Source organism: Embiotoca jacksoni, unplaced genomic scaffold (genome assembly GCF_022577435.1).
Source record: "Embiotoca jacksoni isolate LCO1_2020_lvr unplaced genomic scaffold, fEmbJac1.0.p SCAF_7, whole genome shotgun sequence".
Classification (NCBI taxonomy): domain Eukaryota; kingdom Metazoa; phylum Chordata; class Actinopteri; family Embiotocidae; genus Embiotoca; species Embiotoca jacksoni.
This window is the reverse complement of record NW_027185425.1, coordinates 12,069,500-12,091,605: the sequence shown is the minus strand read 5'-3', so window position 1 is coordinate 12,091,605 and position 22,106 is coordinate 12,069,500. Positions and strand designations below refer to the sequence as shown.

At 41.3% G+C, this 22,106-nt stretch overlaps 1 protein-coding gene across 1 annotated transcript; it reads right to left on the bottom strand.

Moving 5' to 3' along the window:
* Nucleotides 1-279: 279 nt before the first annotated feature.
* On the bottom strand, nucleotides 280-6,482 carry nfe2l3 (nfe2 like bZIP transcription factor 3). Its single transcript, XM_069176565.1, has 5 exons — nucleotides 5,610-6,482; nucleotides 3,902-4,006; nucleotides 3,277-3,384; nucleotides 2,644-3,121; nucleotides 280-2,528 (listed from the first exon to the last, which is right to left on the bottom strand). The coding sequence occupies exons 1-5, from the start codon at nucleotides 6,123-6,125 to the stop codon at nucleotides 1,759-1,761; spliced, it is 1,977 nt and encodes a 658-aa protein (XP_069032666.1). The 5' UTR covers nucleotides 6,126-6,482; the 3' UTR covers nucleotides 280-1,758.
* Nucleotides 6,483-22,106: the final 15,624 nt, after the last annotated feature.

Sequence of the window (22,106 nt, the reverse complement as noted above, 5' to 3'; positions counted from 1 at the left end):
GAAGGAAAACGCGCTTCGCTCACTTACGGGCGCTCCTAGCGGGGCACTCCTAGCGGGGCACCGTCCCAACGCCCTTCCGGAGACGTGCCGGTATAAGGTATCAAATGGAAGCCGTAAGATCTGCATCTACCGAAAGTGTTAGGGCGACGTCTTTTCTTTTTCAAAACGTGTCCCCGTCATTCTGGTTTTAAAACAAAAGGACACCAAATTAACAGTCAAAAAAAAAAAAAAAAAAAAAAAAAATTCTCCAGGGTATGCTGAGAAGAATGAGCCAGTCCGTTTATATATATATATTTTTTTTTAATCAGAAAAACAACGTCTGCAAGAGCAACTCATATTTTCTAAGCAAAACCATACTTTCATCAATCATCATGCAATCCAACACATTTGCCCTCGGCAACAAAGAAAAACAGTTATGAAAATGAAATGTATACAAACAATAAAAGAAAAAAATCTTCGAGTCGCACCAACTATTTTTTGCAGCTCTCCATTTATCCCAAACACTCAGCTGACAATATAAAGCCATGTACCAAAGAATAAGATGGCAACTTCTAATTAATACTTAGTTCAACTCTCAGATAATCTCAAATATATATATTAAAAAAAGCAACATCCAAACAACATTCAAACCTATTAAATAGAGTTGGTGATTGTATTTTTTTTTTTTTTTTTTTTTTTTTTTAACAAACGGGACAGTTTGTCTACTCTGGGTCACATTAATAATGAAAAATGTATAGTTAACAAGTGCATTGAAGTTCCCCTAACAAAAGGGCATTCTTAAATTTAGTCAAAACTGAACAAAAACTAAGAAGTGAGGTAGAATATAAGCCTGCGAAAAATTCAAAGATATTGGAAATGAAAGGGGTGAAGTCAAATTGTGCTTGAAATGAATAACTCTATACTCATTTAAAACATGAAAAACATTTTTGTTATGATAATGTGCACATGTGGATCATGTACACACACAGTACCCACAACACTTCAAATGCAAATTAAGGCATTGTCATTTAAATCATTGGTATACTGCAAGTCATCAAGACATGTAAAGACATGTAAGGAAAAGAATTATTATAATTTTATTTTTTTTATTTTACGTTATATTTTTTTACTTAACAGTACATGCCCTCCAATATCTGAAACAATGGTGTAAACTTTAGCTCCAATATTCTTATCACTTTGAGATAAAGTTGCCATGTTAAAAAAAGAAGCTGTCTTTGACAGTCTCATGATGCATATAAACACTTCAGAAACCTAAGAAACTTTAATAAATACAATCTTTAACCTCCTTCTTTTACTGAGCAGGTAGACAATGAGGGGCAAGATTTCTTAGAAACAAACACACTTCCAGAGTCTTAAATCTCTATCCAGTGACTGTGTCAATGCTGGTCGTGCTGACTTTTAGACACTTGTCTGTAAAAATGATAAGACCATGACTTCAATGTTAACAGGCACAAAGAAAGACTGATAGCATTCCCAGCAGCGTAGCTGTTCCCTTAAACAACCCCATCTGCTTGTCCATCTTTAATAAGCAAAGAATGTCCAGTGTGTAAGCTACATTTTTCCCATGAGACACTTTATTTACAGAGAATTTCTTATTTATTTATGTTCCGAGTGTCTTTTCTTTTTGCAGCTTTTGCCAATTTAGGCTCCCAACAGCGGTGAATCCACACACACCTCTACAAAAGAGATCCCAAAACCAGTCAGGCAAGTAAGTTCAACAATATCCGAAAACCTCAAGTCTCAGCTGGAAATACTGCATCATTGCTTCTTCTCCTTCTTCCTCTTGTCTATTTTGTTGCCAGTTGATGTGGAGACAACAGGCCGTCTCACAGGCTGAACTACAACCCTCCCATTAGCCCCGCACTGCAGGGTGTATCTCTCTGGGTTCAGGGGCTGTCCTGAATCATCCCTCAGCCTGGCCAGGAGGTCCCTGGTCAGCTGCTTTATCTGTTGGCCCACAGCACCCATTGTCTTGGCTGTAAGCTGTTTCTCCCTCAGTAGTCTGTCTCTCTGAAGTCGCAGCCTTTCCACCTCCTCCTGGAGTCCTGTAATGGCATCTAGTTTACGTTTACGGCAGTTTTGCGCTGCCAGTTTGTTCTTCCCGCGCCTGCGGATGTCCCTCAGGAGAGTCACCTGTTCTGGGGAGAAACTGTGAGTATCAAGAACCTCCAGGAACTCCTCCACAGGCATGTTGACAATCTGCAGGACAGAGAATGGGATGCACATGGCGCGGGCGCGAAGCTCATCACGACTCAGATCCCGTTCTTCCAACAGTGGCCCATCGTCATCGCTAAGAGGCTCCTCTCTGATGCTTTTGTGGGGCAGCTTCACTGATGGCTGGTTGAAAAAAGAAGGAGATGAGTAGCTGTGGTCATGCCACACACTCTCACTCAGATCAAAAGGGGACCACATCGGGGTGTAGTCCGTGATGCCCTTTGAGGGGACAGAATCCACCTCACTGCTGTAGCCCGTAGCGCCACACTCATCTTCACAGTATGAACTGGATGACGATGACATCTCAGATGAGCCTGAAGGAGTGAGCAGTTAATGTTAAGTCAATACGTGAAAAGCAATATCTGGTTTCACGTGCCTTAGAAATAAAAACATTTAATCTGTAAGTATTTGTTGGAGATTTCAACTAACCTGGAGAGGTTGGACCTCCAGAGCTGCTCTCCAAGGAGAGACCGGAGTCCGAGTCCAAGTCCTCGAGGACCTGTGGGTCCATGTTGTCCAGACAGTTCATCAGCTGGGTGTCGATTGTGTCCAGGCCTTCCAAACCTAGCTGATTGATCTGGTCAAACACTGCCTCATCCAGACAGCCATCCAGTGTATTATGTGATGACACGTTTCCTGTTAAATTGCATACTGAGGCGAAGGGGAGCGCGGCGAGGCCCAGAGCCATCCCTGGTGAAGCACCTGCGTTTGAGGTGCCTGTGGACTCCAGTCGGAAGAGGGTTCTTTGTTGTTGGGCGACTGTCCGAGACTCAGCTCTTCCAGACGCCACACCAAACACTCCGGCGCTGGTTACCATAGCATCGTGCAAACTGACATCCTGGCTGATGGCGCCGGTGATGTCAGTGTCAAGGCCTGACAGACGCTCAGTAACAAGGGAGTCCAAGTCCTAAATATGGGACACACAATTTAGTTACACTTTATTCATCCCAGCTCTGAAAATCTTCTTACACAATATGCAGAAACAACATTGGTAAAACTCCTCTATTCTGTTATTGTAATTTAATACAAGGCTTTATATAATGACCAAGATCAGGCACTTACATCGAGGTCTGTAACAGAGAGTAAACTGTTCCAGTGCTGGTCAATATCTATGCTTGGAGGATGGTGACGTGCTGGATTGGACAGTGAAGTAATGCCTTCAAGCAGACTCTGAAACAAACAAACAAACACATACATACATTGTGGCCAAATTCTCTAATCATAGCATATTGAATGCTTAACAATTCAGAAGAAAAACCGTGAAAATTAGATGGAAAGAAATGCAATCGTTATATTCTTAGGTCTTAAAACTACTTGTGGAGCTTGTTAAAAAAAAAAGAAACCGCCAAACATTCTTTTTCCTGCGAGACGTACAGTAAATATTGTGCTGCACATCCCGAATCTCTCATGGTGTTGTTACTAAAACTGCACAGTCATCAGAATGGTGCAGTCGTGAAGGCGTCGTGAGAAAACGTGATTTTCTGGTTAAAGCACTGCAACGTGACTAATATGTATGCAAGTTGGACACGTTAATTATGAGAAATAGACAAACACTGTTGTGTGTGCTCAAATAGGAATACAGTACAGCTGCAAATCAGAACCTTCTGAAACTGTGATGAAATGTGGAGCACTGTCAATATAGTACGCAGCCACTGATGAGGACAAGTGTGATAAACTGCAATCATACCTCTTGTTCCAGGGTGGAACTGTGAGCCAGCTGAGTGAGTGGAACAGGGTCTTCCTCCTCTTTAACTTTGACGTCTTCCTCCTCTTTAACTTTGACATCTTCCTTCTGATAGGCCAGAGAAAGGCAGGTGGACAGAAGGGGGAACAAGACAGAGGATTCAGGACAGAAGAGAAGAGACAAAGGAAAAACTTTTTTTAGCTGACATCTTGAGGCCTCCAAGATCATTGATGCATGTCAAGCACTGGAGATAATCGAATTGCTTACAGTATGATTAATCTGTTATGTAATGCTTGTGTTGTGACAGACAAGGTTGGTTTTAATCAACAGCTGCTGTAACAGTTAGGCTAATTACCCAAAGAGATGGACTGATACAGCAATGTGGGTCACCAGCTATCTCAACACGGGCAAAACAAACTATTTCCCATGCACCGCTGATTAAGGGGGTGGATTCAGCTCTGTTACAAAAGGAGAATGATTTCTGCATCAGTTTTAACGTTAATGCTAGAGGCAAAAATAAAGACAAACTGTACTCTCCGCAAGTGTCGTTCTGCCCAAGCTCTGTCTGAGCTTGTCGATATCTACCGGGGGAAGTGTTTCCAGCTTGGACTGGCCCAGTGAATGCAGGCAGAAACTGATCATAACCGTTAAATATCACAGCTGTAGTCCTCTCCTTTGAAACAGTGTGTGCCGCCACAAACCACAGCACTTTACCAAACAGACAGTTAAGCCAAATGTTTTGACAATAGAAAGGGAAAAGACTAAAAGATGTGTCAACATCACATTATATGTGTCAACAAGAACCCTTAGGAGGGGCAGTGTTCTGATGTGGACCACTGTTTTTGAGTAAAGCAAACGGGTTGTGAATCCAAGCCTCACTTCCCCAACTTTCAAGGCCCACAGCTTGTGGTTGAGTCTAAAGAGAGAGGGGGGCGGGATATAGTTACACAATTGACAGCATCAACTGGCCTCAGGACATAACATCCACCAAGCAGCTGTTTCTATCCCGAGCTAGAAAAACTGGATTACTGGGTGAATTGAAATATATATGGTGTAATTATGGTCTTAAAACACAGTGTCTGTCACACACTAAAGGTGTCTGTTACATGGAGTATATTTAAAAAAATAAATATTTAGTGAACTACTTGGAAAATAGTAGTTCCACACCAACACAATGGTGTTATTTGTTTGTCAGGTTAAATCTATGGTTACCACAGAGAGGGCCTAATGTGACAGGTGTAGCAGACAAGTTAGTTCAAAACTCCTGATGTTTAACTGTCCTGTTAACTAGTTTAATAGATGTTACTAGACTGATTAGTTGAGTTAGCCAAGTTTCCAAAATAGTCATAATTGAACTTATCACTGAATTGCACAGTGAAAATGAATCCGCATTTTCACCAACTGTCAGCGGGTTATCACATTTCCGGGTGCAGAATAATAAATTGCTTATTAGATGGGACACCGACCTTTGTGTGACATGGGTTAGTGGTGTTAGATAACTAGTAACAACATGAGGAAACCATTGCATAGCTTTTAACTTGAGTTCCTCGTCATGTGGCCTACTTCAGCTGGCCAGCCAACCTTACTTGTTAGACAGTATACCGCAGGTGAAAAGTCACATTAGGGCCAAACTTCGTGTTAGATTATATACACACACACACACACACACACACACACACACACACACACACACACACACACACACACTTGCCTCTTTAGGAAACACGCAGGCTCCAGCACCACAAGGCCCCTGTCCGAGTTCAGGGCTCGTCTGGCACACCTCTTGGCCGCCGACGGGCAGGTGTTCGCTGACATCCCGGGCATCGTCTCCGGGGCTTTCTGACAGCGAGTTGGTGTCGGTGTTGTTGCTGGTCGGAGGCCCGCGGTCAGCTTTATCAGTGGCGGACACTTGGTGCACCAGCCACGCGTTCAGCTGTGTGGGGAACCGCGGGGAACCGAGGGTCCTCACCTCGTCCAGCAGCCTGCGACTCGCAAAGAAATAGTCCAACTCGGGACATTTTGGGTGCACGCCGTATCCGTCAAGAGTGTCTCTTAAAATATGAAAGGGTGTCTGGGTGTAGGCTGAGCTGGGACCCAAGTTAATCTCTGTTAAAGGCGTGTAATAGCCGCTTAAGTAGCTGTCGATATCCACGCGAACTCCAATCAAACTGAGTAAGATCGTTAACTGAATTAGGCCTTCTGTAAGGTATTTTTTCGCGATTTGCATTTTCTAAATACTTTCAGAACTGCGATATAATTGTGAAATCCTGACCCGACAGTTCCTCTTTCCCGAAAGGACAAAGGGAAAAGCCGAACAAAAGAGCACGCCTTCCCCTGTCAGACAAAGAGGTCCGCCTGTACCGGCGAAATCGTTGGGTAGCTGTTAGCAGTCAGCTATCAGCTTTCATTACCGGTTAACGGGAAGTTCTTGGCGCAAACATAGCAAACACGCTCACTCGTTAGTACCGTATAGCGCAGAGGTGTTTCGTCGGCGATACCGAGTCCTACCGACCTTAAATTATGACGTGAACTGAAACTGAAACATACGACATGCTAAATGCTGTTACCCGTGTAGTGCTGCTACTAGGGGAACTTCGTTTCAGAATTTGCATATCGCGTTCTGAGTGGACCAACGCGCTCACCACAACAGAATATGATTGGGCAATCCAGATGTCTGTTATAGTTTTGACCAATGAGAGCAGGGGACAGTTGTTCGCTGCAGCCAGCCTACACCCAAATGTTAATTACACATTATTGACATGAATAATGTACGAAATCAAAATAATATCACTTTAGAAATACCTATACAAAGATATTGTTCATTGTAGGATTAAATGTATTCATGAGCTCACTGATCCCAAGGTGAATTCTCAGAAGTATAGCTAAGATGCATTTCCCTGACGTTTGTGCTACTGACCTGCATTTGTCCCATTTTTGATCTACTGGCGACTTACTGAATTACAGTTTGAACTTAAAAAAAAATAAAAGGGAACACTTAAACAACACATCCTAGATCTCAATGAATGAAATATTCCAGTTGAAAATCTTTATTCATTACGTGTTGAGAACAAAATAACAAGAATGATCAATGGAAATCAAAATCATTATCCCATGGAGGTCTAGATTCAGAATCATACTCAAAATAAAAGTGGAAAAATCAGATCACCGGCGTCTCCACCTTCTGTGGAAATTCCTCAAGACAAGTCAAAATGAGGCTCAGTAGTGTGTGTGGCCTCCACGTGCCTGTATGAACTCCCTACAATGCCTGGCCATGATCCTGATGAGACGACGGATGTTCTCCTGAGGGATCTCCTCCCAGACCTGGATCAAAGCATCAGTCGACTCCTGGACAGTCTGTGGTGCGATGTGGCGTCGGTGGATGGAACGAGACACGATGTCCCAGATGTGCTGGATTGGATTCAGGTCTGGGGAACGGGCAGGCCGGTCCATAGCATCAATGCCTTCATCATGCAGGAACTGCTGACACACTCCAGCCACATGAGGCCTAGCATTGTCATGCATCAGAAGGAACCCAGGGCCCACTGCACCAGCATATGGTCTTACAATGGGTCTGAGGATCTCATCCCGGTACCTAGTGGCAGTCAGGGTACCTCTGGCTAGCACACGGAGGGCTGTGCGGTCCTCCAAAGAAATGCCTCCCCAGATCATCGCTGACCCACCGCCAAACCGGTCACACTGGAGGATGTTGCAGGCAGCAGAATGTTCTCCACGGCATCTCCAGACTCTGTCACGTCTGTCACATGTGCTCAGTGTGAACCTGCTCTCATCCGTGAAGAGCACAGAGTGCCGCCGATCTTGGTGTTCTCTAGCAAATGCCAATCGCCCTGCACGGTGTTGGGCTGTAAGCACAGGCCCCACTTGTGGACGTCGGGCCCTCGTACCACCCTAATGGAGTCTGTTTCTGACAGTTTGAGCAGAAACATGCACATTAGTGGCCTGCTGGAGGTCATTTTGTAGGGCTCTGGCAGCGCTCCTCCTGTTCCTCCTTGCACAAAGGAGCAGATAGCGGTCCTGTTGCTAGGTTGTTGTCCTCCTACGGCCCCCTCCACGTCTCCTGGTGGACCGGCCTGTCTCCTGGTATCTCCTCCGTGCTCTTGACACTGTGCTGACAGACACAGCAAACCTTCTTGCGACAGCGTGCATTGATGTGCCATCCTGGATGAGCTGCACTACCTGAGCAACTTCTGTGGGTTATAGACACCGCCTCATGCTACCTTTAGTGGTGAGGGCACTGGCAAAATGCAAAAGTGACCAAAAATCAGCCAGAAAGGATAAGGACAGTGAAATAGTCTGTGGTCACCACCTGCAGAACCGTTCCTTTATAGGGGTTGTCTTGCTAATTGCCTCATTTCCACCTGTTGTCTGTTCCATTTTCACAACAGCAGGTGAAATTGATTCACAATCAGTGTTGCTTCCTAACTGGACAGGTTGATTTCCCAGAAGTGTGATTGACTTGGAGTTACATTGTGTTGTTTAAGTGTTCCCTTTTTTTTTTTTTGGAGCAGTGTATATGCCTCAATTCACTAACAAAGAGGAATGCCAACGATCACATTAAAACATCATACCCACTGAACAACTGAGTTCATACTTATTTATGATTACTGGTGGAAAGTAAGTAACTTACATTGACTTAAGTAGGTTATTTAAGGATATTTTTTAGTTTCTGATAAAACCTTTAAGTAAAATACTGAATGCAGGATTTTTACATGCAGTAATGGGGGACAGTTACTTAGTGGTATTGCTACTGTTACTTAAGTAACGGCTCTGATATAGCAATGTTCATGATAAAAAAAAATTGGAAAAGAATTTAATATTTAATTATTGTGTGATATCTTTACCAATACTGTATTAAACTGAACACAATGTTATCACAGGAATATGAATTATTAAATTGGAATTGAAACATAAGTGCCTCAGATCTAGATGTATAGATTGATGATGTTATTGGTAATGTAATGAGATCAATTTTATCTTCTAGCTTTGCAGCAACCACAGAGGATATTACAAGATTTGATTAGTATCCTGTCCATCTGATCTGTATTTTAACTTCAGCTAAAGTGGCCTGGTTATTTATAATAACTGCTTTACACATTCGTAGGTCACATTTCTCAGACTGCATGTATGCTTCCCCTCATTCCTAAATTTATGAAAGAAGTAGTCTCTTGTAAATTTTTGAAGCTGTCCCCTCCAGCAGAATACATATAGGTACTAGATCTGCAACAGTAACATAAACTGGTATAAGATGATAGATAGATAGATAGATAGATAGATAGATAGATAGATAGATAGATAGATAGATAGATACATACATACATACATACATACATACATACATACATAAATACTCTATTAAACCTGCAAGTGTACAGTAACATATGCAGGTACAGGGCAAAGCAATAAAAATGACAATAAAAAAATAGAGGTAGTAAAAAATATTAAATATTAAAACAAATTAAAATGCACATTATATACAACTTATATACAAATAAAAATATATATTTCTCTGTGCCCTGTTGTTGTTGTTGTTTTTTTGTTTGTTTTTTTACTTTACAATCTTAAATCACCATGACCATCATGTGCACAAAACACAGATTAAGGTTACAAATCATTGTTTTGCATGTGCAGTAAAGCAGAATCTAACATGTTGATTTGATAATACTTGATACAGTCAGATATCCAGCGTCTCTGTCTTGCCAGAGTTATCCAAGGCCTGTGCTTATGTGAGTGGAATGATGAGACAGCCTTGAGTTGTATTGAAAGAACACAAGAGACATAATTGAAAAAGGCAACAGTTGCACATTTAGAGCACATTTATTGTAGAATGAAACCATGAAATATATACAGACTATAAAGACACATTCCTTTAGCCTAAATATATAACCCAATTTAACCATGATATAAAAATATAACATGCATGTAAAGAAATAAAACTAAAATGAAAGGGCTAAAATAATACCAGCAAAATAGTGAAATTAGAAGTCTGGTTTTTTTTGTGTTTCTGTTTAGTAGGACTGTATGATTATTCTCGTAAAAAGTAGGCTACAAACATCAAACAGACATTTATGTGTCTTAATGATGATGTAAATGCTGATAGAAGTTGTCAGTAGAAACATTCCTGTCTTCAAGTTGTAAGTGGCTGGCTGATAAACGAGTGTCACAATCATTTGGTGCAGTTGCGACCCCTGCTGCCGATAGGTGGTAATTAATAAATAGGATTTTTGTTGTTTTTCACTATTTCAATGAAATGATAAACACAATAATTGCTAAAACACAATACATGTTTCGTAGACATACAGGCCCATTTAGTAAGTAAGATATGTTAAATATGTTTTAATGTCATAGTTATTTTTTTATTCATTTATATCAGCTAATAAAATTATACTAGACGTAGATTTTTTTTGTTAACTGTCTTGAGTTTTTGATTTACGTCATTTGTCATTGTTTCCTTAGTAAACGTGACATATAAAGCTGCATGCATGACTGAATAATAATGATGATAATAATAATAGGCCTAATAATAATAATAATAATAACAGCTAAATGATAATAAATGCAAAGTGAAAATATGCTGTTGAAGACGGTGTTCAAAGTACTTCGCCTGGGCATCTACAGTGTAACATATCCAGGGGTACAGTAAAGAGACCCATACTGTACCCTATTCGCGTCTGAGTGCTGTAATGGAGTTTTTTAGTGCAGTGAAAATCTACTGTGTGTTTAGAAATACTCTGTAAAGACTTTTTGTATGTGCCACTGCAACACAAAGAAGTCTAGAAAATCTTATTCAAATAAAGGGAATAATTTAAAGTATATTCAATTATAGGAACAGTAACGAGTGACCGTAAGAAGTCTAGCTCAGCTCAACACAACAACAGGTTCATCGTACACTGCCAGTCAGCTGGGCTGTCTCAGCAGCAGCAGCGAGCTGCAGCTCTCGCAGAACAGACACAAATCTAACAGAGTCAACCAGGATTGATCTGACGATTGGCTCCATGTCACTTTGTTGAGGATGCAGCTGCAACGTTGTTACTGACCCACTGCAATAATGTAACATTCACACAGTAGAATGAGTCTCTACTGAGATAGCTTTCCGCTCAGCCCGGATATTTGAAACGGCGTGGTCCACCACGGAGAGAAATGTTGTTTAATCGCGTCTTTAGCTGTTTAAATACGCTACGTCAGTCCTGCAATGCTGTACTATAAAAAAGAAAGAATAAAATAAACCTTGAAAGTAATCAGTGACATTTGCGAGCTTTACATATCGCTTCGGTGGCCAGACAAACCCAGAATCTAAACGCTCCAAATTGCGTCTCTTTAAAGAAGCTGTGAAGAGTAATCTGCTCCAGTTGATGTGCCGCCAGCGTGCAGAGACTTGATTAATCCACAAGTATTTTCATAACGATGTGAAACACATTTAAATCAACTTTGTGAAGTTCTGACAGATTTATTAGGGGAGAGCTCTTAAATCACCGCCACACACTCCTCTGAGAACGAAGCTGATTGGCGGAATTATACGTGATGCGTGTCTGATAGCGCGCGTGCGCACAAATCAGTCCCCGCATAGGCTCACGGGAAACCTGAGGGGCATCAAATCCATGGGACGATACTTTGTCGTTGTTTTGTGATATTTACTTGAGGAATAACTCGTATTGAAAGTCTTTTTTTTTTATATTCGGATCTTGGGCCACGTTTTATGCTGATTGCAAAGACCAGCATGCAATTTATTAGGCTACCTCATATTATATTCGTAGCCTGTTGTTTTTTTTTTAACATAAGATACTTTAAAAAATATTCACTATCAAACTTTTGAGGCAAACAAGTTCTTCTACTCTTCATGAAAAATAGATATCAAATTTGAGCACGGCCCTTTTGATTGGGAGGCTGCCTGATTAAATAGTCAATAGTTAGTAAAGTAACTTAAAGGTCTGACAGAATTAGTAGTACACATTTAGTAAATAGCTACTATATATGCAGGCCTATGTAATTATTCAATTTGTGCAGGACTTGTATTGTAAAAGAGAAAATAATTTTGATATTCAGAATTAGCCTATTGAAAAATAAAATGTAATTATTTGTCTAGAACTTGTCAATAAAACAAACACACAAACAAACTGTCCAGTTATAAGCAGTGACGAAAACCATAATACATTTTTAAATAATGACAAATTCAGGGTCAACATTTGTTGTTATAATTAATGTGAAAATCTAAATAAATTGTGCTCAATACATTTTATTATTGGAATATAAAGTTTAATTAAATTCACTTGCCTAATTGTGATGACAATAATTATTTTTTAAAGTTTAAAATATCAGATAAATATGAGTTGAATTCTTTCAACTTTATATTGCTTTTTTGTTATAAGGAGCTACAATTTAGTGATAGGTATGGTGTACTATAATTAAATATAGCCTTCTCCAAAATATAATAAATGTTGATTTAGGCTAAACAGGCCATATATATATATATATATAATAAATTGAATATGTTTTGATTTGTTTTTAACATATATATTTAAAAAAAATCAAAACATATTCTGTTTCACATAATTATTTCAACCAGTGAAATTTAAATTCATTGTAAGAATCCTGTGAAGTGTTCGTGCACTGCAGCAGTGTGTGCGTGTGTGTGCGTGCGTGTGTGTGTGTGTGTGTGCGTGTGCGTGCGTGCGTGTGTGTGTTTGTGTGTGTGTGTGTGTGCGTGTGCGTGTGTGCGTGTGTGTGTATGTGTGTGTGTGTGTGCGTGCGAGGGAGTGCGACTGAACGGGCTCCGCAGTGGAGCTCTGTCCTCCAGAGAGCAAAACAACCGACTGGCCGCTTTCTGCCTCCATACCCCGTCCCTGCATGATTGACATCCACTTTAAACCAATCAAATGAAAGAACCAATATCCTGTATTCCTATTGGTCTCCAGCTCCAACCTCGGCAGTCCTCTCCAGCCAATCAAAGAGCGTTAATCACCATAAAATTTATGCTCGCCGCTCTGGCAGACTCGGTGGCGCCCCGCAGCGGGGGCATATGGAAGCAATTTTACACCAGCCTCGTTGTCTGTAAATTGAGTTGTAATAATGAAAAATGCGTCGCTCTTTCCAGTTCTTTATTTCTTTCCTTTTTCAGTATAGGTTTTGTTTTAATGCTGATGGACTGAGCAGACTTTTCTGCGTTATGTGTCCCACTGGTCGGCAGGAAACTGACTGCACTTTTGTTCCAGTTAGCAGCATTTCTGCTTTCCTCCATCAGCTGTAATACATCTCTTATTGACAGTATTATTGGTCTGCTGTTGCTCATTGCCACACTAAGCCATGTAAGACACAGTGATTTCCAACTTTTATTGGCACTTAAAGTCTGTAACGTGATAATATTTTTCAAAGCTGTTGGCTCGCTCAAAAATAGTGCTAAAGCATTGTTTGCCACCAGGGGGCGCTGCTATCCAAGTTTTGCGAATCAAATGTGGGTTAATCACTTCTCACAAGTGGAGCTGTGTTCACTCATTGAAATGCTGCTGCTGCTGCATAAGGCCCTCTGTTGTTCAACTGAATAGAAACATAATTATGATTACTAACTCGTCACTCAGAATTAAAAAAAATTATTAAACCTGCTTTATTCACACACAGAATTTAGATCTCTTCCTCGTGTTCTCCTCTTACTTCCTTCCCTGTCTCTAAAGAGTCCAGAGGCAGAGGGGCCCACAACGGGGTGAGGCGTGGACAGGTTTTTTTTTCTCAACATAAAGCGGTTGTGGATTTGATGTCAGAGTCTGAGATGGCTGCTTCGATAAAGTCAGTCTGGCTCGCTGAGATTGGCATCCTTCTCCTCGGAAAAGAAAACAGAAAGGCCCAACATAAACAGAGGAAAATGGCCCTGGTCAAGCTCAAGAACAGCCCTCTGTGATGGGACCTGGAAACTTTGATATCAGCTCAGATGTGTATTGCACAAACACATCATGCACACACACCATCATAGCATATACAGTGTTACCAAAATGTTAAAATGATCCCTCAGTGTAACTTTGAAGAAGAAAGTGTATTATTTTTCATGTATATAATGCATGTGCAATCATTCAGGATGTGTGTATTTTGAGGCCTGTCATGCACCTTTCTCTGCGCCTGAAGGAAACCTCCATGTGTCGGCTCTGTTCCTGTAGCTATTGTGTCTGCTCCACTAATGGACTCCTCTCACCCTGCCTCCCTTTTCCTCTCTCTTTCTTCTCCTCCTTTTTCTCCCATATCACATCCATGTATTCCCTGAGGGGCTGATTAAAAGGCTTTCTAGCTGGGGTGAGGGGAGAAGAGAGGAGAGAGAAGAGTGGTCCTTATTACCCCATATGTCTGCACAAGAGAGGGTGGAGTGGAGGTCCTCTTCCAGTTAATCAATAGAGATACCGTCCCTCTACAGTCTCGGTATCTCTCTTTCTTTCTCTCTCTCTCTTTCCCTGTCTCCTGGTCCCTCCTCCCTCAGACTCTCCCATTAGAGATAATGTGTCTGGTATTGATACTGTAAGGTCTGCGAGCTATGGCAGAAATACAGTTCTGCTCCGTGAGGCCGAGTGCCACGTCAAAACTCTGTGGTCGACAAAGCAACCCGAGTCATCGACTTGCTGTTTAACCTGGTTGACTGTGTGTTACATCCATTGATTGTTGGCCATTCATTGAGAGATATACCTCTGGATCAGAGCAATTGTCCTTCTTCTCCTTCAATATCTTTGGTTTTATTATTGATAAAATCAAAGAGCTTTAAAGTGCACAGAAATTGCCACAGCATGCAAACATTAGTATTGAGGATAACTCACCTTCTTCTGAACATTAGACATTACTTTAATTTATTGGCAATTATTCACAACAAAGTACCCAAAATATTTAAGTATTTTCCACGAGAATGATGTGTACAAGCCCTTTTTATTTTAAATCTCATTAGCGATTGATTTTCATAGCCACAAAATCGCTTTTTTCATATTCATATTCTGTTTATTTTGTCTAAACATACCAGATGGCTTCAGTAATTTTATGGCTTTGTGTTTTGGTGAGCAGCTGAAACGGAAATATGTCTTTTTATTGTGTCATCCATAAATTGTTTCAGTTACTATTTTATTTCCTTTATTTATGGCTCTACAGAACACGGGGATAACATGTTTAAGTGACATCATATATTTTAGATTTAGTAGTTGAAAGGCAGACACAAAACATTTATCATACAATTTCCCAGTGTAATCTTCAAAAAACAAAATTATATTGGTAGAAACTAAACTACACTGTCAATTTAGGCTGCCAGTGACATTGTAGTACTGGTTTACTGAGGGCTGATGAGGGAAAAGTACGAGATGATCTTTTCAGGTAATAACCAAGGAACTACAGTTGCAGTGTAACATAATGGGTCACATTATGGAGCATTTTGAGTGTCTTAAGTGTAGTGGCAATTTGCTTCCATTACTGACAAACCCACTGAAATTACAGTCAAGATAATGGTCAGAGCGGCAGAATATAACAACAAAGGCAAAACTGCATAAGAAAATAATTCTTAGGAGAAATAATTAGCTTGCTATACACGACTGAAGGGAATAGACCATTGTTCACTGGAGTGGGTGGGTGTCCCTGTCTCCCCTGGCTGCCTGAGGGCTATGTGGGTGTTGCTCTGCACGGCTGCGGGGCTTCAGACGCAGAGCTAGAAACTTCTGAGAGATGCCTGGGTTTGCAGTGGGGAGAATGACCTCTGACCTCTCTGACTTAGTAACCCCTGGGGTCATAGAGCTAGGGGCTCGCGCAACGGGGAAAGGCTGTAATTGATGTGGGGAGCGAGGGAGGCCTACGGGGGCTGCTGGAAGCAGGGAGGGCAGGAGGGATGGAGGGGAAACCTGAGGCCCCAGAGAGAGGTGGGAGTGGGAGAGCTGATGAGGGCTCTGGTCTGTGTCCACGGGTCTACGGTGCTGGTCTGGATCTCAGGGGAGGCGGAGTGGCTCAGATGATAGTGGATCAGAGCTTCGACTATCCAAACCACAGGCAAATCTTATTAGCTGGACTGACTGGTTAACTAAACATGAACGAAGAGCACAGTCTTGATTCAAAAATAATACTCTGTCTATTATGTTCAACAGCTTAAAATCCTATGAAAATCTGTTGTTTGGCACGGAGGTATCTCAGACAGATTTAGCTCTCATGTTGGATATGTTTGGGCATTTTATCAACGTATTATAAATCTTTAAAAAGACTAAATAACCCGAGGGGTTTCCACTTTGCCACATTCTGCTGTAATCACCTAACGCACAGCTGTGGCCTGCTCTCTTAAGCCCTCTTTCCTGAACTGTAAATCATGAGCCAAACAAGTATTACTGTTACGATAACACCGAATTATCCCTATACAGCCACGTGGCTAAATCCGTCTCCCATTTAAAGGTAGATGTCAAATAATTGAAGTCTTTGCTAGTTTTTTGGCAGAAAGTCACAGTTGCTCTTTCTTCATCTGAAGGTCAGAGGGCAAGCTGAATTGCTGGGGTTTGGAGAGGAGGGGTGAATGAGGGAGGCAATGACTGACTGATGTTTACAGAGGCCTGACTGTGACCAAAAGAAGGGACTAGAACTTTGTGTGTATGTGTGTGCTGTAGCTAACCACCACCACTGCCACCAAAAATCCACCCCGTCACAACCATAAGGAACATCTGGTGAATGCTCTTCTTTGCTGTGCCAAAAAAAACACCAATCTCCCCTGTCAGCCTTTTTTTTTGGTCCCCTACCCTATCGAGATCCATCCCACCGGGAACTTGGGCCCCAGTGGCTTCTGTGTGGGCCCTCTGTACCATCCAGCCCATCGATTTCTACCCGCCCCAGCGTGGGCAGGCTCCCCTGACTGCCTCCCTTTCACAGGATTCCTCAGTGCTCAGCGCTCTAAAGGGTTGCTCTCAAGTTACCGACAACACGGCGCAGATCGTGTCAAAGCTGTTATTTTAGAGAAGTTGGGAGAGGAGAGGGAAAATCTGTACGATGTTTGTGAGGGAGAGAGATTCAGAGTTTCCTGTCCACATCATAGCACTCTTGAGGATTCTAGTCCTGTCATGGTGTCAAACATAAACATGTACTCCCAGAGCTATAAACACATGGTCAAAGAAAATAGCTTGGAGGTGTACTGATAGAGATGAGAGTGGCTGCTCCTCTCTGCTTGTTGCTGGTCATCTTTAAAAACTGTGAGGGAGTTCATAATTCCAAAACATCTTTGGCAATTAAAGTTTTACTGCTCCCCTTTGTGCCGTCTGTTAGTTTTCACTCCATGATTCTTCACCTCTGATGGGACATTTTCCAGTGACAGACAGCTTGGATAATCTTTGGCATACAGTGAGTCAAACTTCCTTGTCGATAAATTGACATAACCTTAAATCGACTGGGACTTATGTGGAGGTTGTGGAGCGGGATGTAGCAAGCATGCATAATAATGATGATGACCTCTGATTTGCCATGCTTGACTAGGAGAAAACAGTTGGTGTTATGATGGAAAAAACAGTTTGGCTCACAGACTGAGCTCCCCACTCCAAGACCACTGGTTCGTTAGGCCACTGAGTTTGCATGTTTCCAATCTCTGTATTTCAGGGTGGAAAAAAACTGCAAAACAAACAAGCAAACAAAAACCTGACTGGAAAATATAACCACAGCCGTGTATTGAGCCAGATCTGCTTAATACAGTACCTTTTCATTGCTGTTTTGTGTCAGGCATTCAGAATTGATTTAATTTAGTCTCCCGGAGATGGTAAAACAGGACCCCACAGGATATGTTGTAAAATGAAATGAAGTGGAAAGAACGCTCTCCACTTCCATAGAAAGTGGCGAAATCTATGATGAAAACAAAACAAAATTTGAATATACACATGGAGATGATTGAAATGCATTAAAATATAGAAGGATGTTGTACAAGCCGAGGCAATGCAGAATATTTCTGCTGCTGCATTATTGTCCTTAGAAAACCTATTGAGAGAGAAATACATGTAATAAACAGAGACACAACTTCAAACGTATTCATATGCAGTTGTTACACGATAGGCTACAAAAACACAGCCCTCCTCTCTTGTTTAAAGAGAACTGATCCCCATAGCTAATACCCATGATGGAGCACTCCCTGTGTCTCTTCGGCCTTCGTGAGTGACACCATTGTTGGAGGGGGAGGGGTTGCGGGGTGTGCATGTGCAGGGGACACGGTGCTGGTTTCACAGGACTGTGACTGGTGGAGTGTAACGCCGATGAGGACTTCATCCAATCTGGTGTGTTTATGATGGGAGAGCCGAGACAGTGGCCCCTATCCTTCCCAGACCTCCTGACCCCACAGCGCTATCTTTTGACTTCTCTCCTCTTCGGTTCCCTTCAGTTCCTTGTCCATCTGCTTACTTTTGTAACGATATGGCCTGCACACACACCTACATGACCTAAAAGCTGCACGGAGTGTCATCTGTGTCTATTTTTTCACAGTTTTAGTTTCCACTGATGATGTAACTATGTTTTTTTCTCCTTGCTAACTCACTACAGCACTACAGCATCCATACACATATTCATGTCAGCAAGCACACAGTCAGCATATGTTTAAACCCCTCACCCATGCATTAACAACATTTATGCTACAGAGTACGCACTGCACGGAGTGTATTTCATCCCGTCTTTGTTTGTGAATAGTAATGGAGGAGCTCCTAAAGGGAGATGGAAGGGGAATAAATGGAGGATTTTCAGCTTGTTAAACGGGGCATTAGAGGGCTTGTGACTGGGAGTTGTAGGCTATAAAACCGAACAGTTCGGCTGCATTCATGTTTTAGTGCATTGGCTCATAGGCTGACAGCTTTGGTGTTAGGGTGTCGTTGTGGGCCCTGCCTTGGGGCATGCTTTACGCTGCTCATTTGGCACAGGGGCACTTTGAGGACCCACCGGAGGCAGATTTAGGGAAAGACCAAGCCCCACATGGAGACTGGCTCCCCTACACCAATCTGAGGAAATAAAATGGCGAGCAGAGGAGGAATGTAAAACATATATCTCACCCTAGCAGTTCATTCCTGCCTCGGAGACTGTCTGTCTCGGTTTGTGTTGTATTTTGTATTTATCTCTGTATTTGAGGCTCAAGGCTTCTCAGCCAGATGTAAAGCTAATTGAGCTCTTGAAATGATTTTCTATTGAGTGAGAAACAAGCAGGCATGTCTTGGAAATCTGTACATCTGAGTTCTGGACAAATGCGGACGCATGTCGAGCCTTCATGCATGCACACACGTATCATCTTTTCTCTGGGCCTGAGTGTAACTTTTGGGGAGCTTAAATGATCCAGGCAGCCGTAATGATGTCCGCATGCTGACATATTTTCATATTTTCAATGAAATGTTCCTCTTGTCTGTTCTCCATAGCACCAAGCCATCTGGAATAACAACATCACTTTAAGCTGCAGACCCAAGGAGGGAAAACAGATGAGGGAAAGAGAAGAGAAGAAGAAAGGAACAGAGAAAGTTGTGCAAAAGGCTCGTTGCTCTTTGCTTTTATCTGTGGTGAAACATTCCCTCTCAGCAGTTCTTACAAGAAATTGTCGTTGTGGTGTATCATTTCTTTAAATCTCCAAAGGTCAGTGCCAGAAGAGCACAAATTCACTGTCATCAGCTTGATTTTGTTCAGCTGAAATAAAAGTAAAATCAATGATAGCAGCATATAAATAGCCAGAAGTCATTTTGTGAGCAGCAGCTTAATGTGATCCAAGTGAGATGTAACTGTGAGCAACCATTCGGAGCATTCATGCGAGGCACTCCAAGAATCTGTGGACTGTCATGGTGCATGAACAGCCTCCTGGTCGCTTTTGCCAACGGACAAAACTGTCAGCAGGCAACACATCACAGACAGAGACGAGGACATTCAGCAAAGCAGCCTGTTCTCTTCAAAGAATGTCTGCATGCCTCGGTCTGATTGGCGTAAACTGAAGATCAGTAGGCTTAGACAAAGACAACATATATCCAGAAATAGTGTTAATAGATGACTAAACTATGACCTTCAATCAGTGATAAGGACAATGCAACATATCAAGAAAAATAAATAATTTGAAAGAAGCTTTTCATTAAGATTTTTCTCTTAAAAAGTTCCATAACTTTTAGTTGAATTATATTTAAGACTTATGTCAACACAATAAAGCTGAATTTTCTTTCAAACATGATGACCTTAGTGGACTCAATCCCTAAAATGTCACCTAGACATATTATTCTTTAATCTGTGTTGCTTCATGTAAGCGTGTCTTCTTTTATTTTCTCCCACAACCTCTGAAAATGTTGCCTTTTGACCCCAATATAGGAAAGCAGGCACAAGCCAGAGTGTAATCAGGGCCTCCGAAGATACAAAGAAAGGGATTTCTTCTCTGAGACGATGCGGTCATCTGTCATAATGGCTGTCACAGTGATATGGTTCAACAGTTCCCGTTCTCCAGTTGCTGTGTCCCTTTGTGTGCGCAGAGCCTTTCTGCATGTGAGCCTGCCTGTGTGTACACAAGTCTCATCTCATGGTAAATAATAGGAAATACTGGTACCTCACTACTAAAGTTATTGTTATCACAATATAAAAATATAAAAAATAAATTCAATGTTATGTTATAGAAAAACATTATCATCAAAATGTTCTTAAGGTAAAGAACACATTTGGACATTGGACCCTGTAAATCGTTACACTGTGCTTATTATATATGCAGTGATATGTATGCAGGATTTAGTTAGTTTATCTATATTATTGATAATACTTCATGGCATGATCTGTATTTTGGATTCAAAGTAATCATAACTATATAACAACTGTTGTTGTTATTGTGATTTTAACAGTGATTTTAACTGTTGTTATGATTTTAATTGTGATCTATACTGTTCAAAATCATGTTGTTTGTGGGCGGTTTTATTATTGTGAAGCACTGTGATTTTATATTTGTGAAAGGTGCTATACAAATAAACTTCATTTACTTACTTTACTATAGCTGTAAAATAAAAGCAGTAAGTTGTATAATATTTGAGTAAATGTACTGTACTTCCACCCCTGCTCAATTTATGTAATGAGTGGGTGAAGAAGTCTGAAGATCATTTATTTAAAAAGAAAAATGCCATTAAATATCCTACATTCAAAATTTTGTTGGTTTGAATATACAGTGCTGTTAAAAAGTGTTCAATCCCTTCCTGATTTATTTTTTATTTATGTTTATATCTCATGCGTTCAACAGTTCCCGTCCAACGTTCAAACTAAATCTGACAAAGGCAACCTGAGTAAACACAAAATACAATTTTTCAAAGATAATTTCATTTATTGGTAAATAAAAGGTTAACCCAAACCTATATCACCCATGTGAAAGAGAAATCACCCCCCTGAACTTTCTTGTGCCACCTGCGGCAGCAACAGCTGCAACCAAAATGCTTCCGACGACTGGAGATCAGCCTCTGATAGCACTGTGGTGGAATTTTGGGCCACTTTGCCCCATCAAATTGCTTCATTGCAGCCATTTTGGAGCATTTGGGAGCATGAATTACTCTTTCCAGGTCCTGTTACAGCCTTTCGGTGAGGTTGAGTTCACAAACTGATGAGCTGAAGTTCTCCTTCAGGATTTCTGGTAATAGAATTAATGTTTCCATTACTAATATCGAGTTGTCCTGACCCTGAGGCAGCAACACATAAGTGTAGCATTACACTGCCACCTCCATGATGTACCGCAAATATAATGTTGTTTTTGTGAAATTCTGTGTTCATGTTTCAAACGGTTCAACCTTTGACTCCATAAAAACTTACAATCATTCTCCAAAAAAGTTTGAGGGTCATCAAGGAGTTTTGTAACACTCCTTGATGACAAGCCTTAATGTTCCTTTGGGTTAGAGGTTAGTTTTACCTCGCTTCTCTTCCATGAATGCTACTTTTGGACAGTGTGTCATGAACAATGACCTTTCCTTGGATGTTTTCCTTGGATCTTTTGTGACTTTGTGGATGAGGCTTAACTATATTCCTGGATGAATTTCGGAAGTTGTGCCATTTCTGGGAAGGTTTACTGTTGTTCCAAGTCTCCTCCATTTGTAGATCATGTCTCCCACTGTGGATTTGTGGAGCTCCAGAAAAAGGATTCTTCTGGAATTTCTTTTGATTTTGGTGAGACTTTTGAAAATGATCTCACCAAAGGGCTGGAATAGTAATCAGGCCTGGCTGTGTCTAGTTCAGCTGCAACAACTTTTAAATGCACCTTGAA